Source organism: Patella vulgata, chromosome 8, assembly GCF_932274485.2.
Source record: "Patella vulgata chromosome 8, xgPatVulg1.2, whole genome shotgun sequence".
In the NCBI taxonomy this organism is placed as follows: domain Eukaryota; kingdom Metazoa; phylum Mollusca; class Gastropoda; family Patellidae; genus Patella; species Patella vulgata.
In genome coordinates, this window is record NC_065886.2 from 11,132,295 (window position 1) to 11,152,739 (window position 20,445).

The 20,445-nt window shown below is 35.8% G+C and overlaps 1 protein-coding gene and 1 long non-coding RNA gene across 2 annotated transcripts; both read left to right on the forward strand.

Annotated features, from left to right (window-relative positions):
• Positions 1-2,650: 2,650 nt before the first annotated feature.
• Positions 2,651-8,666, forward strand: LOC126831029 (uncharacterized). The gene is made up of 2 exons (XR_007684102.2): positions 2,651-5,822; positions 5,859-8,666. It is a non-coding gene; the product is annotated as an uncharacterized LOC126831029 (long non-coding RNA).
• A 2,525-nt stretch (positions 8,667-11,191) lies between these two features.
• LOC126831008 (RNA-binding protein 7) lies at positions 11,192-18,060 on the forward strand. The gene is made up of 2 exons (XM_050561633.2): positions 11,192-11,284; positions 13,446-18,060. The coding sequence occupies exons 1-2, from the start codon at positions 11,198-11,200 to the stop codon at positions 14,088-14,090; spliced, it is 732 nt and encodes a 243-aa protein (XP_050417590.1). The 5' UTR covers positions 11,192-11,197; the 3' UTR covers positions 14,091-18,060.
• Positions 18,061-20,445: the final 2,385 nt, after the last annotated feature.

Below are 20,445 nucleotides of genomic sequence, written 5' to 3' on the forward strand. Positions count from 1 at the left end.
TTATGTGTAAAAATACATAAAGCTATATATTTAAAAATTGAGATAATGCTCAAAATTCTCTTTCTTTGAAAGCCCTGCTCAGGAGGATTAGATAATTAAATCTTCTTCTGAAAATAATACATCTATTACAGGCTATATTTTCATTTATGCCTTTTTATTGGCTGATTTTAGAAAGTAAAAGTAGAATTACGAATTGTTTCTATCTATATAAAGCCATGAAAAAGAGTCTGGATGAAGTCTAATTTCAGTATATTGTTTGTAAAAAAAACCGAATAATGTTTAGAGAAAAATACTTGTTATATAATTCACGACTAAATTAAAGTTGCAAAGGCATAATTATTGATAGCCTTAATTAAAGCCGCTGATCGCCATTTGCAAAACTTGGATTCAATTGGATTAAAAAGAGGCCCATCAAAAGATTTGTGATGGAGCTGGCTTTTTTAAACAGAGGAGGCTGAATGTGGCAAAATTTTAAATTTTATCTTTGTAAATGCTGCACGGAATTGCATGATTTTTGAACAGATATTTCTTTTAGAGATTTGACTGTCACCATATTGTTTAGTTTAAACAATATTTAATTCTTTTGAAAAGGATTGAACAACAAACAAGGCCTATATAAGTTCTTTCCAAGTTTGAAAGGGACTCAAAAGCCCTGAAATGACGTTTAGCGGCTCTAAATTTGTCCACTATAAACCCAACATGCATTGTGAAGGCAGCTGTACAGTAGAATTATACCTATGACATGGAGGTCAACCTTGTAAAGTTCTATTCCTTGATTATTATTATTATTATAGTATTTTTAGTTGTAACCAGTTTACGGTGCTCTTTTGGTATCAGTTCTTATTTGATTGTCATATCATACGATCGCTTGGAGGGGTTTTGGTATCAGTTCGTATTCGAGGGCCTGACAAGGACAGCTGTCTAGTTGTTCGGATGGGACACATTGGCAGTTGGAATTAGATATAAGAGTAGGCCATAGTGCCGCTGCCCAGGTAAAATTGCGCTCATAGCACACTGTATGGTGTATTTCCGTCTTCATTAGCCCAATCGGAACAGAACAGTAGGACGTTAAACCCCATTTCATTTTTTTATAAGAATAGGTAAGACCTACATGTAGGCTTACATATGTTCCAGGAGGTCTTTGTAGGGATATATACTAGTATGAAAGTGCTAAAGGGTTAAAAGATTTTTATGACATATTGAAACCAAAAAAGCACTGTAGAATATATTTTTTACTGATACTATTTATACTTGATCATCATGTCTCTTTTCACCTAACACACCATGTACTAGTCATACTTGATCATCATGCCGCTTTCACTCAACAACTAGATGACATGTACTAGTCATACCTACTTGATCATCATGCCTCTTTCACCCAACAACTACATCATGTACTCATCATACTTGATCATCATGTCTCTTTTAATCCAACAACTATAGACACATGCCTTTAAGTCAACAAGTAGACAGAACATTTTAGTCGTACTTGATCATCATGGCTCTTTTAACCCGACACAACATGTACTAGTCATACTTGATTATCATGCCTCTTATAGCCCAGTAACCCAGTATCATTAGGTTATCATCTTAAATCTACTTAATAATTTATAGAACATTGATTTTATATTGCCATCTTTATTAATCTAAGTTCATAAAATTAATAAAATAACTATAAAATCTTCAATTCATTCAACCATTAAGAAATAGTCTGTCACTAATGCTGTTACAATTTTGTATTGAAATTTTATTTCTAATTGATGTTTAACAACTCGTTATAGTATTGAAAAATTTTATACTGCCATCTTGGTCTGTCAGAGTTCTGAAAATAATAATAATTCACGTTTTTTTCTTAAATACTGCCCAGCATATTCAATGAAATTGTTATGAACCCCGATTTGCTATATTAGTTTGTAAAAGCAGTCTTTTAAAGTCAAACACTAGACTTGGTTTATTTTGTTAGGAAAACAAATCAAGAACATTCTGGTATCGATCCATTTGGTCTTTACAAAATTTAGCCCAGATTCAAATCCTGCATCATATACATATATAACACACTAGTCGTTATACATATATAGCACACTAGTCGTTATACATATATAGCACACTAGTCGTTATACATATATAACACACTAGTCGTTATACATATATAACACACTAGTCGTTATACATATATAACACACTAGTCGTTATAAGATCCTATTTTATATCATCTTCCCCCCCTCTCCCCCTCCCCCTGTTCCCGAACCTTTCGCATTTATAAATTTAGAATAAAACTGTTGATCTGTCCATACATTATGCTCTATTTGGCAGCCTGGTATCATCGTCGTTGTTCGATTGACAATATATGCTGTTTATTTGATCCTGTTCACAGGAACAATTCATGTTAAGAGCATAGAACAATTACATCAAGCCCCTTGTGATTCTGTTATACTTTTAAAAAGTTGGTTTTATTCTGATCATTCTGTAGTTTTATTATTAGAGACAATTTCTTCAACTGGACCCGAAACTAGCATAATCCCAATCAGCTGTTCTTGTAAACAGACTTCAAAAACTTTATCGATCAGCCCTGAAAGTCAATTAACTTTCAGGGCCCTTATTCACGAAAACTTAAACTAAGATAAAATCGAAATTTTAAGAAATACTGCAATTCGATTAGTTGACCAGTAAAATCAATTTGCATATATCCAATGAAGTTGCAGTATTTCTTAAAATTTTGATTTTATCTTAGTTTAAGTTTTCGTGAATAAGGGCCCTGTTTCATACTAAGCTCAATTTTTACTCAGTTCTCAATCTGATTAAAACACAGATCCTATTTCGTTTGGTTTTTTTATAGTTCAAAATTTGTTTTATTTGTCTTTACTACACTAGAATCTGGAAGAGTTGTTATATAACCTGTGGTCTGGATGTCGTTAGGGATTAGCCAATGAAACCATCTGTTACGGTGACTTCTTGAAGTGTGATGTACGGAACTGTGGGTAAACCACTAGAAACGTCAACGCTTGATTAATCAATGTCTGATGTCATAGGGTCAAAAGCCGTTCGTACAACCTCTGATGCGACCTTCCCGTACAACCGGTCAGATCTTCATGTTAAGTAAGGCCATCAAAAGTATAACGAAAAGGAAACAAAATATAGATCTGTATTTTAATCAGATGGAATGACATCTCATGGACACATACCTGGAAATATACCTGACACATACCTGACACATACCTGGAAATAAGTGTTTACCTGTACCTGACAAAATGGCAAGCACTATTGAGCTAATGTCTGAGTTAAAAAACACAGAAAAATACAAATCAGTGCTGGACAAAACGGTCTGGTCTAAATATTAAGGTCACCTGCAGACTTTGTCATCGTCATGAGATGTAAATAGGGTTAGGGCACATGATTGTTGCCGAGATTGTTGGTTAGGATAAGGGTTTGGGCAAGGGTTAGGGTTAGCGTTAGTTCTGTTTACATGACCTTGACAAAAAACGATCCTATTGTACCAGAATGTAGGCCTGTCAATGTCTGTCACAGGTGCCTTATTTCCAGGCTAGCATGGACAGGTAAATTGAGATATCATATACCAGAATAGAAAGTCTGCATTACAAATTTGAGGAAAAAATTGAACTGAGTAAGAAATACGTTTCTTTCTAGGTGAACTTTGTTACCTATTTACGTCAATCTTAGAAATAAAAGAAATTAATAACATTCCAATGAACATAATAATTATAATAATGAAATATTGTTGTATAATATCTTTATTGCTCTTTTTGATTAATTAATCAGGTAGTTGGTTTGATCATTTATGTTAATTAATTAGTTGATCAATCGGCTAATTAATAAACCAATTAGTTGATTAATTAGTTAACTTATTAGTTGACCAAATTGTTAATTGATTAGTTGATCAATTAATTAATTGATTAGTCAGTCGATTAGTCCGTTGATTAGTTGATTAAATACATTATTAATTAGTTGATCAAATTATTAATTAAGGAATCAATTAGTCAATTCATTAGTTGAATGATTCGTTAATAAATTAGTTAATTACCCATGTTTACATTTTATTACATCTAGGGTTTCACATCAATCAATCTGTTTACTTGTTATCCTTGATTAAATTAGCCTGGGATCTCCTGAAAACGTTACATTGTTACCCTGGATTTGATTTGATTGGGATTTCCTGAAAAACCTATCTTGTCAGAGAACTTAATAAAGTGCTAATAAGGGATGAACAAATTACGTTAAATTATACTTCTAGAACATCTGATACCACTGCTTATTTTGTTACATTTGATACAGTTTTATCAAGGACCTAGGTCTAGTATTCTTCAGTTTTCAGGAAATGTAGGTTTTCTTATTTAAGATGTGGTTCTGTTACGGAGATCTTCGAACTGTAAAAGAGGACCTATTTCAAACTTTTATTCAAGGACAGTGTGAGTAAATAAATTGACTGAGGTGTCTCCCAAGATAAAATTTATTATTAAACGGATTTAAATTAGTACTGTCTATATTGTCATGTGATCGTCATGTGATATTGTTATTATACTAGTTGGCTTAGTGTATATTATTTGTCAACTCGATTCTCGCCTAAAATGATATACATGTAGATGTTATTTAGTCTATGTTTATACATATATATATCTATATACTCCCTATACAAGGTAATTTACCAGATTCTTTAGATCATAAGGTCTGTCATTTAGTCTGAGTTGGGTGGCAGAGTGGTTACCGTGTCATTGAGTCGAGTGACAAGGAGTAGGGTCGCCTGTCCAACCTCATGGGTTTTCTCTGGATCCTCTGTTTTCCTCCCACTGCTAACACTGTAACCTGGGTATCATTTAATCTTGTGTATTTAGCACTAATTTCTCTTTCACGTTCATTCGATATCCAATCTTTGTTTAAAATCTCGTAAAACTTGTTTAAAATCATGTAATTTGTACTTGTGTCCAGTTTAAATTCTGATAACAAGTGTCCAGTTTACAAGCGTTCAATATCTCCAAATGGACACACATTATCAAAATTAATCAGTCAGCTTTAAACTGGACACAAGTACAAATTGGATGATTTGGGGTGATTTTAAATGATTTTTACGAATTTTTAAACAAAGATTTGATATTAAACGAATGTGAAAGAAATTAGTGCTATATACAAAAGATTTAAATGATACCCGGGTTATAGTGTAAAGACCCCTATGCGCAATCAAATTAATGAAATAAAATTGGACCATATGTTAGTCCCAAAATGACTAGTTTGTGTCAAGTTTACGTTGAACCCCATTTCTCTCTCTCTCTCTCTCTCTCTCTCTCTCTTTGAAAACAATTTCATTTTTAATTCCTTGGGAATCTTTGGCATCTTGGTCATTTGCCTTGTGGTCAGCTGTGAGAAATGACCTAGTTTGTGTCGAGTGGAGGTTAAACCCCATTTCTAACTCTCTCTCTCCCTCTAATTGTACCTGGAGGGTATATTACTGATCCCTACTGTTGTATATGAAATCTCTGTCATTTAGTCAGTGGCATATGGTTTCTTTCTTTCATTCCAAAGCTTGGGTGTGACAAGGCATAGAGTCACCTGCCCAACTATGTAGGTTTTCTGCGAGCCCTTCCCAGTTTCCTCACAATGCTTATGACCCTATGCGCAAGCAAACTATTGAAATAAAATTGTACCATATGTTAGTATGTTAGTCCTGGAATGACCTAGTTTGTGTCAAGTGGACATTAAACCCTGTTTCTTTGTCATTATACTGTCTTGTTAGGTTCAAACAACAATAGGAGCCACGGTGGCTAGGTGGTTGAGTGGCTAGGTGGTTGAGACGCTGGCTCGCTAGCCTGGAGGTCGGGTGGTTGAGACGCTGGCTCGCTAGCCTGGAGGTCGGGTGTTTGATCCCTGCATTGGCCGAGAAAGTTCATCTGGATTTTCCGACGTGGTTTCCCCTTGTCAGTGGTGCAGAACGGAGGGCCTGGCAAGGACAGCTGTCTAGTCCTTCGGATGAGATGAAAAACCGAGGTCCAGTGTATACATTGGAATGCACGTAAAAGATCCCTTGGTAGTTGGAATTTGATATAAGAGTAGGCGATAGTGCTGCTGCCCGGGCAAAATTTCCCTCATAGCACACTGTATGGCGTATGCCCGTATTCATTAGCCCAGTATAGGAGCAGAACAGTAGGACGTTAAACCCCATTTCATTTTCATTTCAAACAACAATAACCTCCTTGGCTTTCTCTTCATCAGTAAAACAAACTAAGTTCATTTTAACATCTTTCGTTTGACTCTGGATGTCACTTGATTTTTTATTTTTTTGAACAATATTCTAATCAGAAATTCACAAAGGGATTAAGGAAAAGGCATAGCCTATATTACCTCTCTCCTAGACCTCATTGTACTGCCCAGCTCCCAATACAGAACATAGCATGATGATCTTACTTCCCTTAAGAGATTCTTTATCATAGAATAACATCCTGTGAACCTTTGACAGTTGGAATTCGTCAAGACCCACTAAATGATTAAGGACAGCTGTCTAGTCATTCAGATGGGATGAAAAACCAAGGTCATGTGTACACATTGGCATGCACGTAAAAGATCCCCTGGCAGTTTCAAATCGATATAAGAGTAGTCTGTAGGGCCGCTATCTAGGCAAAATTTCCCACATTGTATGCCATATTCCCCGTCTTCATTAGCCCAGTTCGGAGCAGGAGCAGAACAGTAGGACGTTAAACCCCATTTCATTTCATTCCATTTTACATTTAATGATTGTTATCTGATTTTCTTCCAGGACTTAATTTAGTAATAGTAGAATGAATGTAATTTATTTCTCGACAGTTAATTGGCTTGTGTAGAGAGTATATAGTCATTAGCATTTATTATATTTTAAATTATTATTCAGTATCATTACTAATTCTTGTTGAGCATCTGAATCACTGAAATTCTTCTCTTGTTATTTTTTAATTAATTATTTTTTTAGGTGAACAATTTCTAAAATTTTAAGAACCAACCAAACAAAAAATGATTTATTTTTTTCTCTTGTGTTGGATTTTTTTTTAAAATAAAAAAACATCCAAAAAAATTAAAAACAAAACAAAAACTGATTTATTTCTTCTCTTTGTTTTTTAAGAATAAAAACCAAATTGTAAAGATCAAAAGAAACAGAAAGAAATTTGATACAACTTTTGAGAAGGCTATATTCTAAGGTATAAGGGAGGGAACTCTTACTGGATTATTATGTCTGTTAGCCTTATTTTAAATGAATTTGACTATTGTTATGTATTTAGATGCTCATCAAGAAGTGACAATAATTTCAATGCTCTGTAAAATGTGATTTTTGTATAAAACAAGCGATTATAATATTGGTGCACATCAAAATGAAAGATTACGTCATGCATCAACAAGTTCGAAAACGGGATATATTGCATGCTCTTCTTCAACCATTGTATGTATTGTACTGTAAATAGCCAAATATTCTTGCATATTAATTATCTCTCTTCTTGTGTAAACATGTATTGCAATGGTGGGCCACAATTAGTCTTGTTATAATCATCCTACAATCTTCCAGAGCGAAAGGACTGGATTATCGAGTCAAGTTGTGTATAAAACAATCTGGTTAAAACACAGATCATGTTTCGTTTCTTATATTTCAAAATTTTGTTTTATTTGTCTGTACTACACTAGAATCTGGAAGAGTTGTTATATAACCTGCGTTCTTACGGCGACTTCTTGGCGTGCGATGCATGCAACTGTGGGTAAATCACTAGAAACGTCAACGATGATTGATTAATCAATGTCTGACGTCATAGGGTCAAAAGCCGCTCATATGACCCCCTGACGCGACCTCCCAATACAACTGGTCAGATCTTAATGTGGTGTAGGCCATCGATAGTATAAAAACAAACGAAACAAAATATAGATTTGTATTTTAATCAGATTGTGCATAAAATGAGGAAGGTCACTTTTAATGTTATTCTCACTTTTAATAATAAATAAAGAAATGAATAGAATAATAGGTCTTCAACAACATCCATCTCTTTTAGTTTCATTACATTCAATCTTAGAGTTGTTTGCCTCAAAGCAGGATCATTTCAATTATGTTTTATTTTATATAATTTTGTTATTAATTAAGAATTCAATATTTATTATGCATTCAAATAAATCTAATGAAAAAAAATATTGATTTTATTTTTGGGGTGCATTTGCATAGAGTTTTATTCATATCAACTTATTTATTCGAGGTGGGTAAATGATAAGAGTTTAAAAACAGCTTAACATCATAAAACTTGGTGTCAGTAACTTCATAATTCATTCTTTATAATTGCAATGAATCATCTTTTTGGGTCACAATTTTAATAATTAAAAAAAAGAAAACTCTGGGGATTATGAATAAAATATTCACATGGAGAATATAAAGCTCATAATTAAAAAGCTAGTCAAAGTTATATATTGTAATATATGATTATGTTGCTTGGACAGTATTATGTCTTGTTTTATAGGCGTGTCATTAGGCCTACACAGTTGTCTCCCCTCTAATTTCTGATTTTGTGGGCTCCTTTTCTATATTATTATTATTATTATCTGTACCTTGAAGTCGTACATTATAAGAAGGTATTGAGAACGAAGTAACTGTATTTATTAATGTTCAAAGTGCAATGTATAAATTGTCATTTTTATACAATAAATATATATTAGAATTGGATGTGTGATTGTATTTTATATGATGTGGGGAGGAGGAGGGGGGCGAATGGTTAACACGTGTGTGTTGCATCATAAGGTCTGTTATTGAGTCAAGTGGCGTGGTTTCGATTCCCCGCTTGTACATGACGAGGAGTAGGGTCGCTTGTGTGTTTTCTCCGGATCCTCTGGTTTCCTCCCACTGCTAAAGACCCCTACGCATAAGCGAATTATTGAAATAAAATTGAACCATGTGTTAGTCCCAAAATGATCTAGTTAGTGTTGAGTGGATGTTAAACCCCCTTTTCACTCTGTCTTTTATATCATAGATGGTTGGGGCTGGATCCACACTTAATTATACTCCATCATTAGATCACCAGTACTATATATACTGCACTACTTATGCACAACAAATGCACTACAGTAAGAACACAAAGGAGCAAATATTGAGACCCCAAATGAAGTAACCTGTTTTCTACATCCCTAAACAAAACCTACCTCGCATGTACATGTAGATCAATCAAAAACAGTGTATGGTGACAACTGAAAACCCTCCCCCCCCCATTGGGACCCTAAATGAAGCATGCTGTTTTGCTTTCATTTGACAAATCGAACACAAGTGTAGTAAGTTTAAACATTACATCTCCTATACATTAAAGATGCATTACTCAACAGTTAAATTTGTCTAATGCAGATCTTTCTTTGGGCCTTACATGTTATATAAATTATTATTTAGACATTTTTTAACATGACAAGTCCATAATCATCTCTCTAGAACATCGGATGGCAATATTTAAATGGATTAGAACCCCCGCTAGATTTCAAAATTTAACGATAAAGGGGGGCGGGGAGAGGAAGGGGCTTACATTAAGAGAGGTGGGGTCAGGTCGTTCAAGACTAACATTATATGGTACAATTTTATTTTAATAATTTACTTGCACATATGGGTTTTTAAGATGTGGGAGGAAATTGGACTACCTGGAGAAAACCCGCATCGTTGGACAGACAACTCTACTCATTGTCACAAACAAGTGTCTGCATTGGCTGAGAAAGTTCATCAGGATTTTCCGACATGGTTTCCCCTTGTCAGTGGTGCAGGATGGAGGGCCTAACGAGGACAGCTGTCTAGTCATTTGGATGGGACGAGAAACTGAGGTCCTGTGTACATATTGGCGTGCACGTAAAAGATCCCTTGGCAGTTGGAACTTGATATAAGAGTAGGCCATAGTGCCGCTGCCAGGGCAAAATTTCCCTCATAGCAGACTGTATGGCATATGCCCGTCTTCATTAGCCCAGTTGGAGCAGAACAGTAGGATGTTAAACCCCATTTCATTTCTCTAAATAACTCATTCCTAAACTAATCACGGAAATCATAAGTTAATTTATACATGTAAATATAGACTTCGATCCATCAAATAACTAATGTAAATACATTATCCTAGTCAAAAATGTCTGGATCCTTGACTCAAGGAATGATCATTCCCAGAAGCAATCATATCCAACACCACCTTTCCCATACCCTGGTATAATTTTATTTCAGACTGCTTGTGTGACGATTTCCCTGCCTGGCTTCCATAGACAATAATTGTGTTTGTAGTCTTTTAACTCATTTATAGCAGTAATAGAAAATCTTCAAAACATTCTAAAATGAGATACCGGTAAATCATTTTATGTACGTGGAATCGAAATCATTAAAATTCGAAGTAAATAATTTTAAAGTTTATAAATTACAAAAGAGGGCAGCAAGAGCTATTCTTGATGCACCGATTGAAACTCCGTCCACCTCTTTATTTACTAAACTCGGTTGGCTTACCCTTACACAGAGGATTCTTTACAATAAAATTGTCTTATCATTCAAAATTATTACATTTAATACTCCACTTTATCTAAATTTCTATTTTATTGAAAAATCTCTTGTTTCCAAAACGGATATCTTGCTCCGTTCACAGACCAGTAAATCTCTTTTTCTTCAAAAATGCAAAACGGAATCCATGAAACGTACTTTTCATTATTCTGCATGTCTTTTATGGAACAATCTGCCTTTTGATATAAAGATGTGTAAAAATGTTGAAAATTTTAAGATTAAACTGAAAACTCATTTATTTTGCACACTGAAGGAACCATAATATTCAACTGATGACATACTTATTATTTTTAACTGCAACTGCATTCTATTTTATTTTGTGTGTAATTATAGTGTTCTTCCTATATTCTACTTGTATAATGTATATGTTTTGTAGTTTGGGAGTGACTTAAATCAAACTTCCCACTTTAAAATGCTATTGCATTTCTAATGATTTTAAATTTATCCTGATATTACATGTATATATGTCTTTGTAGTTTAGGAGGGACCTATGGAAGATTAGTTTGTTTTTTTTTTGCAAACTAAATACGTTGCCTCATTAAATAAAGTTTTTATTATTATTATTATTATTATTATAAATCTTGTTACGGGCTGCTTTACAATACTGGTAATATTTTGTCCCCATTGGGCATCCATATCCGCAAAAAAATATAAAATAGAGTTACCTCCCATTATTAATTTTCCAAGATGTCGGACGACGAGAGGACATTATTTGTCGCCGGTTTTAATGATGATCGTGTCACTGAAGAGATCTTATACGAACTCTTTTTACAGGTATAAAAGAATTATTGGCTACCGAACTTTTAAACTGTACATGTATTTTTATGATTCCTGCAGGAATTTTGGCAAATTTTCACAAATTTTTACCAGGTCACGAGGACCATTAATTTTGAAATGGAGAAATGTATGTTGGAACTGCAAATCGTTCACTCGCCTGGTAGCGTGATTTACCCAATCCACCAATATTAATTATAACTAAAATTTGTTTTGAGGGGGTAAAATTGGTCTGACAATAGAACTAGCAGAATTATATTTAATATTTGATTTCGCTTAATGGGGTGTTTGTTTTGATTCCAGTTTTTTTAATGACTTCCTGAACTTTCTAGAAATTTAACTCTCTCCCCTCTCTTTCTCTCTCTCTCTCTGACTCTCTCTCTCTAGTGGTATCTCAAAGAAGAGGTGCATGTACATGTGTAAGCTTGGAAGAGCAGCATGATTTACCGAAAATGTGATTTTAAAGTAGCAAAGTCTTTAACTCAATGTCATCCAAAGTTTTTGACATTGAATGAAATCACAAATATTTTTCCATGTGATCAAGAAATAACATGTACAATGGCTCCCTCACTTAAGCTGGCAGATAACAGTCGGGTGGGGGGGGGGGGAGAGCAGGTCGTTTCATCCCACTACCAGTTCATCCCGGGCTGTTTCATCCCAAATTTACATGGGTCCTTTCATCCCACTTATATCGGGTCCTTTCATCCCACAAATTTAAAAACCGGTATTATATGATTTTTTAATATTTTATTTATACATTAATACCAATAATAATATGTCAATGCAATTTTATCATGAATAATGTCCAACTCCTTCTTTTGCATACGCCTTAGCTTATTTTCCGAATATTTTATTTATACAATGTCAATGCAATTTTAACATGAATAGTGTCCAACTTCTTCCTTTGCATACACATTAGTTTATTTTCTGAATCCACACCACTTCTCGACATCAATTTCACTAAAATTACATCGCTTACAATCAGGCGATGCTTATAGCAAAACACTCAACTTGTAATACACTGTATAGTCATTTTCATGCATAACAGGATTGCCAGTGATAGAACAGTCTATCAAAGAATAAAATTGCACATAGTCACGATTTCGACACATGTTATCTTTAGATGTTCAGACTACTTGGCGTCTCAAATAACCCAACGTTAAAAGAAACCAGGCAGTGTTCCATTGGTTTACGATTTATTTTATAATTTATCACACAGTTTAGACCACAATGTGTTACGATTCGCATTTTGGTATTCTAAATGAATTCTTATTCGGAATTCTTATATTTGGAGTTGTTTAGTTTCATTTCGTGTACGGAAATTAAATCAACGATCAGTTTTAAAATTAATTATGGTTTCGAAATAATATCAATCTAATTTGTCTTATTTAAAAGGGGCTCCTGCGCAATTTAGTTGATTATTTGGTAATACGTAGAGTCCATGCCCATGATGTATTTTGGCGAGTGATTAAGCTGTCAATATGTAATTATAAAATACCTTTTTATAAAGAAGATAAATGATGTTAGACATCATAAACTAACAAACAATACGCGTATACTTTATTACAAAAACATCGGTGAACTAATCTAAAATCATAACGACAATCAACAAAAATCGACGAGTAAAACTTATTTATTCCATACATTATTGTTTATTTAACAATAAGTAAGTGTTTAACAGTTTATTTAACGATAAGTACAACTCAGTTTATTGACTGCTATTATAATAACAAGGGGGATGAAAAAGCCCGGGATGAAACAGCCCGTTAAAAAATTAGGTTGGGATGAAACAGCCCGGGGTGAAACGGTTGTGGGATGAACTGACCAGCATCCACAGTCGGGTTGCCAGTTAGTGATACCTTGACAATTTTGCCTAATGCTTGTCCCATGGGCATTTTCGGGTAATCCAGTATTTTTCTAGTAAGATTGGGTGTCTATACTTTCCATGTATACCAAATTTGACATACTTTTGTTGGAAATAACCACCCGATAAATACTTTTCTGGGAAAGTATCTTTAAAGGTTAGTCTGTAATAACGTGTGGACTGTTATAGCCAGTCAAGTCAGTAAATAACACTTTTTGATTTGCTTAACCAATAATATCTTTTACATAGAACAATAGTTTAGATCATGCTATAATGTTGTAAAATTTTAAATTTCAGGCAGGTCCGTTAGAAAAAGTAGTTATTCCTAAAGATAAACAAGGTGCTCCAAGAAGATTTGCGTTTGTGACATTTCAACACGCTGTTTCAGTTCAATATGCGAAGGAAGTCATGGACGGAATAAGATTATATGGTCGCACATTGAATTTACAGAATCGTGGTGGTGGGGGCAACGAGAGTCCACGAAACTCTCCTGCGTCTAGTCCACGCCATTTTAACCCCGATCCACAAAATTTACGTCCTCCTCCGAATTACAATCGTTCCAACACGTGGCATGGTAACGATTCTGATCGTAGTCCAAATCAGAGACCAAACAACTACTCTCCTCAATCAGACCTCACTAATCCTTATGCTCAAGGAAAAAATTACATGTCCATGGATGTATTACGTGGTCAAGTGCCTACGAACAATTTAAACATGCAATCCATGCAACCCAGAGAAAATGATTCGATCGATGCTCGTCGTCAAAGGATTTTACATCAGCAAGAAATGTCCATATCTATGCACAGTCAAGGTCATCACAGAAATCGATCTAATGATCGTTATATGAATCGATCAGATGATCGTGGTTATAACAATCACGATCGAAATAATCGTAATCGGAACACTCATCCGTATGGTGGTGATAAAAGGCGGCGACATTGATAAAATAACATTCTATTAAACATCTGTCACCGTTACAAACATGCCATTCTCCCTGTGTCAATACTTTCGTCATCTTATAGGGCTTTTATGATCACCAGTCAGATTAGGCTCTTGAAAAATATATTTTATTTGAATGGTGTCAATTCCCAAAATTTCAACTCTAAATCGTATTCGTGTGTGGGAACGTCATATTTAATATGAAGGGAATTATGTGTAATATTTTACCATATGATATAAGGCCCTACAAAAAAAGATGTCCTCGACATCATGGTTCTTAGACAATTCTTCTTAAGAATCTAAAGAACTTCGGAGCTTTTATTTGTTTTATAGGATCAGTATTGACTAAAAGACTACTCACATTTCAAGGTTCTCCATGTTAATGTAAATGATGCTCCTTTCATCCCCCATCTCCATTATTACTAAAATTTCAATCATTTCATTATGATTATTACATGTTGAATGTACTTAAATGATCTTTAAAATTATATGGGTTGAGTATCTGATATGTGAGTCTATGGAACACCTTCGACTGAAACATTTAATGGATTTACTTTGGAAAATCTGAAGTGCACTAAGGGATCATGCACTCTATGTAGCTTTTTTTATGTGAAACTGGAGTATCGAAGAACCGGACTGTTTTTCTTTATTCTACTTTTATCATTTACCATGTACAACGGTTTTAACATGTTTTTAACAATAGCAAGCTAGTTTTTACTTTACAGTCTCATTGACCATTTCCTAAAACTTCCTTGGCAGCAAATACTGAACAGTTTAAGCTTTTCTGGATGAGTCAAATTGAAAAATAAGAAAAATTAGAGTTTCATTTTGGAAAGAGATATGCTGATTTTATGAGAGTACTTTTTATTAAAATATTTCGTCCTCCAAGTCAGATGTCCATTTTGTTTTGATGTTGACGCTCTTGTGAACTAATTTTCCAATCAAATTACATGTAGGCTCTACCTATAATGTTTAGTGCGGCATTCATTTAGCAGGAGGTTGTGGGATAATAAACCCAAATTAGATTAAAATAGTAGTCTCCATGGAAACAAATCAAGTACACAAGGCATGCTCGATAAAATGTTTCCTTGTTCTTCTTTAAAGTAGTAACCTTTTAAAGTTAATATTTAAATAAAGTAGAACCAGTCAACCAAATTAGAATACTTTCCATAGAATATGAATAAGATGAATTTGAAATGTACACGTCTCGAAGTCAGCCAATTTTAAAAACTTTGGAAGTAGTGTTAATAGGCAATAAATACATGTAATAAGATCTCTGAATAAATTTGAAAACCTTCATCAAAAGCCATTGATCGCCATTTGCAAAACCGAAATATGTTCAATTTGGATTTTATAAGAGCCCATCAAAACAACTATCAGTGGCTCTGGCTTGTTTATATTGTATGCAGAGAATGCTGTAGGTGTCAATGTTTGACTTATTTAACACACTGTTGGTAGAAAATTATTTAGGTTACAATGCAAGCATACTCTGGGTTATCAAAATTACTGTTAAATGCACTAATCATTTGGATAGTCTTCATTTGCCACATAGCCTGTTGTCACAAAGACAACTTACTGGTCCCTTATGAATAATCAGCAAGCTTGTATACTCAGCCAAATTAAAAACTTGACACTCAGGATTTTTGGGACTAGATTTTTAATATTTGGTTTAAGGCAACTATTTTAGTGTTATGTTGTGCACAGACGACCTTGACATCAACAGAAAACAAGAATACGTCTCGCCGAAAGTCCTTGACATTGATAACGTTCGTGATGTCACAGTACCCCCCAAAATGAAATTCACAGACTTGGAGAAGAATCGGAATAAAGTGTTTAGTAACGGTTGTGGCCTCCTCTAGCGTCTCGTACTGCCACACAACGTCTTCTCATGGATCTCAGAACATTAGTAAACACTACCCGAGGAAGACGTCGCCACTGCTCCGCAAGAGCATGTTGAAGGTCCTGCAACGTCATTGGTGGATTCACTAGCTGACGAACACGTCGACCAGTTCGTCCCAGATGTGTCCAATAGGATTAAGTTCGGGGCTAAGCGACGGCCAATCCAGAACTTGGACACCGTTATTTCTTAAAAAATTGTGGGTAGCAATTGCTGTATGGGGTCGAGCATTGTCTTGTTGAAACGTTAGTCCAGGCCCATGTCTCTGCATAAACGGAAGAAGAACAGGTTGCAAAATCTGATCCCTGTACTGGACAGCATTTAAGTTCCCTTGGACAAAAACAAGAGGAGAACGTCCATGTGCACAAAAAGAACCCCAAACCATGACGCTGCCGCCACCAAATCGTTCAACTTCTCTGACACATACTTGAGCGTAACGTTCACCTCGTCTACGGTACACTCGGGCCCTGCCATCGGCAAATCTCAAAGTGAATCAAGATTCGTCACTAAAGACAACCGAATTCCACTGTCTTTGAGTAAATCTTATGTGTCTTGTGGCCCACACAAGTCGGTTACCGGTTACCGCGATGAAGAGGTGTCAATATTTTTCAATTATAGGACCTCCGAACTTGAAGACCAGCAGCCTGCAAGCGATTTCGAACAGTTTGTGCAGTTACCCTTCCACCAAACATCTGTTTCTAAGATGACAATCGTATTGCTTGATCTTCCTGGAGTGACGTCACACGTGGCGCTCACGCCCTTGGGCGGTCGGCAATAGTTCCAGTTTGAAGCACTCTCATTCTAAGATTAATTATTGTCTGGCGTGAACAATTAAAGGCTCTTGCTTCAGTGATCACAGACTGACCAGCATAGAGCCTACCTATAGCACGCAGACGTTCTACATTTGAAAGGCGCAGCATTTTCTAACAAAGATGAAAATAACAATTTTAATTTGTTTTTCCAGTTTAAGTTACGTGTGCGTGTTCAGTTTAAGCAAACTTGCATCGATTGGCCTCACGAGTTTGTGTTTGCACGTGTTTTTCAGGTTTTTCATCTTTATATGCTCAAAAGTCACGTGATCCACGTGACTTTACAATTTTATGAAATTAAAGGCTTCTTACTACTTACTATCGTTAGAAACACTTTAAAATTTATTTGACTTACTAGAAAAAAAATTTTTGTTGAAATTCATCAGTGTCAAGTTTTTAATTTGGCTGAGTATATATTTACAGAATTATCAAACTTACTGTTAAATTCAAATGTGCAAATTACTCTGTTCATGAACTAGGTGGTCGATTCTCCTCACTAAGGTACGACTGTTACAGATTGTAGCTGACACGTTAATGGACTTATTAATCAACAAGTAATAATTAACTTTTTGTAATTGAGATTGATTTATGATAGCATATTGGCTGGCTCATTGTTTTTACAAACATCAAGCGGCTGAAACTGTCAATCACCCAATTAAAATCCCTTTGTCCATGTAATGTGAATGTTAGAAGAAAAAGAAATGGAAACGAAATTGTAATCTAATATTAAAGCAAATTGACCTGTAATTTTAATTTATGAGTAATATTACGCCATGTCTTGTAGATTTTAAATAAAGTCCTGTAATTTCAAATCAATTTTTTCCTCATTTCAAAAGCGGGTGTCATATAAAGATATATTGGAATTTACGGCAGCTGTTATTAATTTCATTCACCTATTAAGGTTATGCACTTATTAAAAGCTTATTTTTATATTGAAAACAATAATAATTAATGTGTTCATTGTTATAACTATGAGCATTCTTTTTTGTTCTGGTCTTCAGATGAGGAAAAAAAATACCGAAGTTTGCAATGTGTTCAATAAACCCTAACAAATTGCATAGTGTGTCCATGGCTTAAGTAGTAGTAGTGAGATAGGTCACGGGTCATTTGTTCCAGTATTTAGATAGGTCGTAATTCGTTAGTTGTTGGAATATTGTCGTTTTAATACCAGTTATTGTCATTCGTTAAACATTGTATATAATATTTTATCTAGATTATTTTAAAATGAATAAAAATAATAAATAATTCATGTCATGAAAAAATTTAACAGGGGAGTTAATTCTTATTGTTACAACTTATTTAAAGACTTGATTAGTTGTGTATTTTCTTGGACAGTGATCCATTGATATGAAACAGGGTTTAATGTCCTACTTTTCTACACCTACCCGGCCATGCGCCATTAAATGTGCTATGAGTATTTCTTTAACTGGACACCCGTGTTTCTGACTACTTACTGGTTATTGAATTCTGAAAGACAGGACTAGAAAGGCAAGACTAGATACTTTGCCTTACCAGGGCCTCCATTGTGCATCTATGTAAATTAGCCATGTTCAGTTCACTACTCAAATAAATTTACACATATTTTGTTGTAATTAATGTCTTCTCAAGTTAAAGTCTATAGTGATTTCTTTTGTCATGTGGCATATTGGTTAGCCCATCGTGTCAATGGACAAAGAGAGAAATGGGGTTTAACGTCAACTCCAAACATATGGTTCAATTTTATTAATTCGCTAGTGCATAGGGGTCTTTAGCAGTGAGAGTAAACCAGAAAAAAACCAGTAGGTTAGACATGTGACCCTATTTCTTGTCACGTACATGTGGAGAATTGAAACCATGCCACTTGACTCAATGACAAACCTTATGATCTAAAGCGCATGCGTTAAACCATTTAGCCACCCAACCGCCCTTCGTGCTAAGGCCCACGTCAGACCAGTGTGGCGTTCTTACTGCGTTGCTGCGACAAGAAAATGCATAAGGTTGCCGGCGGTTCCCAAAAATTACAGACTTGAAAAAAAGTCGCATTCTCACAGCTTTCCAGGTCAGATTGCAGAACCTTGGCGTTTGTTTGAACATGCTCAAAACAAACGCCGCCGTGACTGGGCGACTATGGAGACCACATCCCGGTCTGACGAGGGGTATAATGGTACAAGGGTTGATATCACCACTCCTATCTCTGCTGTGAGAAAATTGCCTTTTTTATATACAGTCATATCACTCATATGTATACTATTCAAAAAAAGTAGGGGATATTTGATTTTTAAGTGTTATTAAAGTCACCTAATGAAACTGACGAAGAAACAAATGACAAAATGAAATGAAGTTCACATTCATCGATTTATTCCAAATGATCGTTAGACTAAGTAAGGCACAGACTGACCATTATAAGGGTAAAATGATACCCGGGGTCAAACAGCAAAGTTACCACAGCATCACAACCAAGTCAGTAACGGGTAAATCCTCCTCTGTTTGCCAAACAAGCATTGATCCGACGTGGCATACTCCTAATGAGACGTCTAAGGTCATTTTGGTCCAGATTGTCCCATTCCTGTTGCAACGCAGCAGCAAGTTCTTGGACATTGGCAGGACGTTGTTGACGTTGACGTAACCTCTGTCCAAGCATGTCCCAGACATGCTCGATGGGGGAGAGGTCGGGACTCAGTGCTGGCCAAGGTAATGTGGTGATGTTCTGTTGTTGGAGGTAACCTGTAACGATCCTGGCCCTGTGACATCTTGCGTTGTCATCCTGGAAGATGAAACGGCGGCCATGACGTCGTGCGAACGGCACAACATGGACTGCCAAGATGTTGTCCCGGTAGTACTGGCCTGTAACACGCCCTGCAACAACATGTAAAGCCGTTCTTCCAGCAACAGTGATGCCTCCCCACCCCATAACAGAACCACCCCCAAATCGATCATGTCTGATGACGTTAACGTCTTGGAAGCGCTCGTTTCGACGACGCCACACCCTCCTACGTCTGTCCAAAAAATCAACAGTGAACCTTGACTCATCTGAAAACATCACATTGCTCCAGCGTCGATTATCCCAGTGTTGACGATCCCTACACCAACGACGTCTTGCCTGAATGTGATGATCTCTCAAACAAGGGATCACGCGAGGACGTCGGGCGCGAAGGTGACCCCTATGCAGTCGATTCCGAATCGTCTGGCCACTCACTCTCACACCAGTGTCTGTTTGAAGACGAGCGCTGATCTGATTTGCTGTGATGACACGATTTCTCAAGGCCAAGGTACGGATAAATCGATCCTGGGCTTGAGTTGTCGCCCTTGGTCGACCTGAGCGTGGTCTGTCCTGTACAGATTGTGTATCACGGTATCTGGACCATAGCCTGCTTATGACAGACTAAGAAACATTCATCGTCCGCGCCACAACCGCCTGTGTTGTGCCGATCTGTAGCATGCCAAGGGCACGTAACCTTTCATTTTGGGTAAGCCGACGCATATCAAAATTTGTTTTCTGGTCACTAAAACAATTAAACTGATGTTTCCACCCTGGAATTCAATGCCACAATGACTGTAACATTCAAAGTCAGAGTCGTGCAAATCTTGGGTTGGACCCCCATGATGATCCCAAGCATCACCTGCATTCCATGCGGTAGCTATTGGTGCGTTTAGGCGTCACATGTAACTGGAA

Bases quoted from the DNA above. Each gene is read 5' to 3' on its own strand.
- LOC126831008 (XM_050561633.2), top strand. From the start codon at position 11,198: ATGTCGGACGACGAGAGGACATTATTTGTCGCCGGTTTTAATGATGAT. The intron at 11,285-13,445 runs GTATAAAAGAAT...TTTAAATTTCAG, and splicing joins TATACGAACTCTTTTTACAG to GCAGGTCCGTTAGAAAAAGT.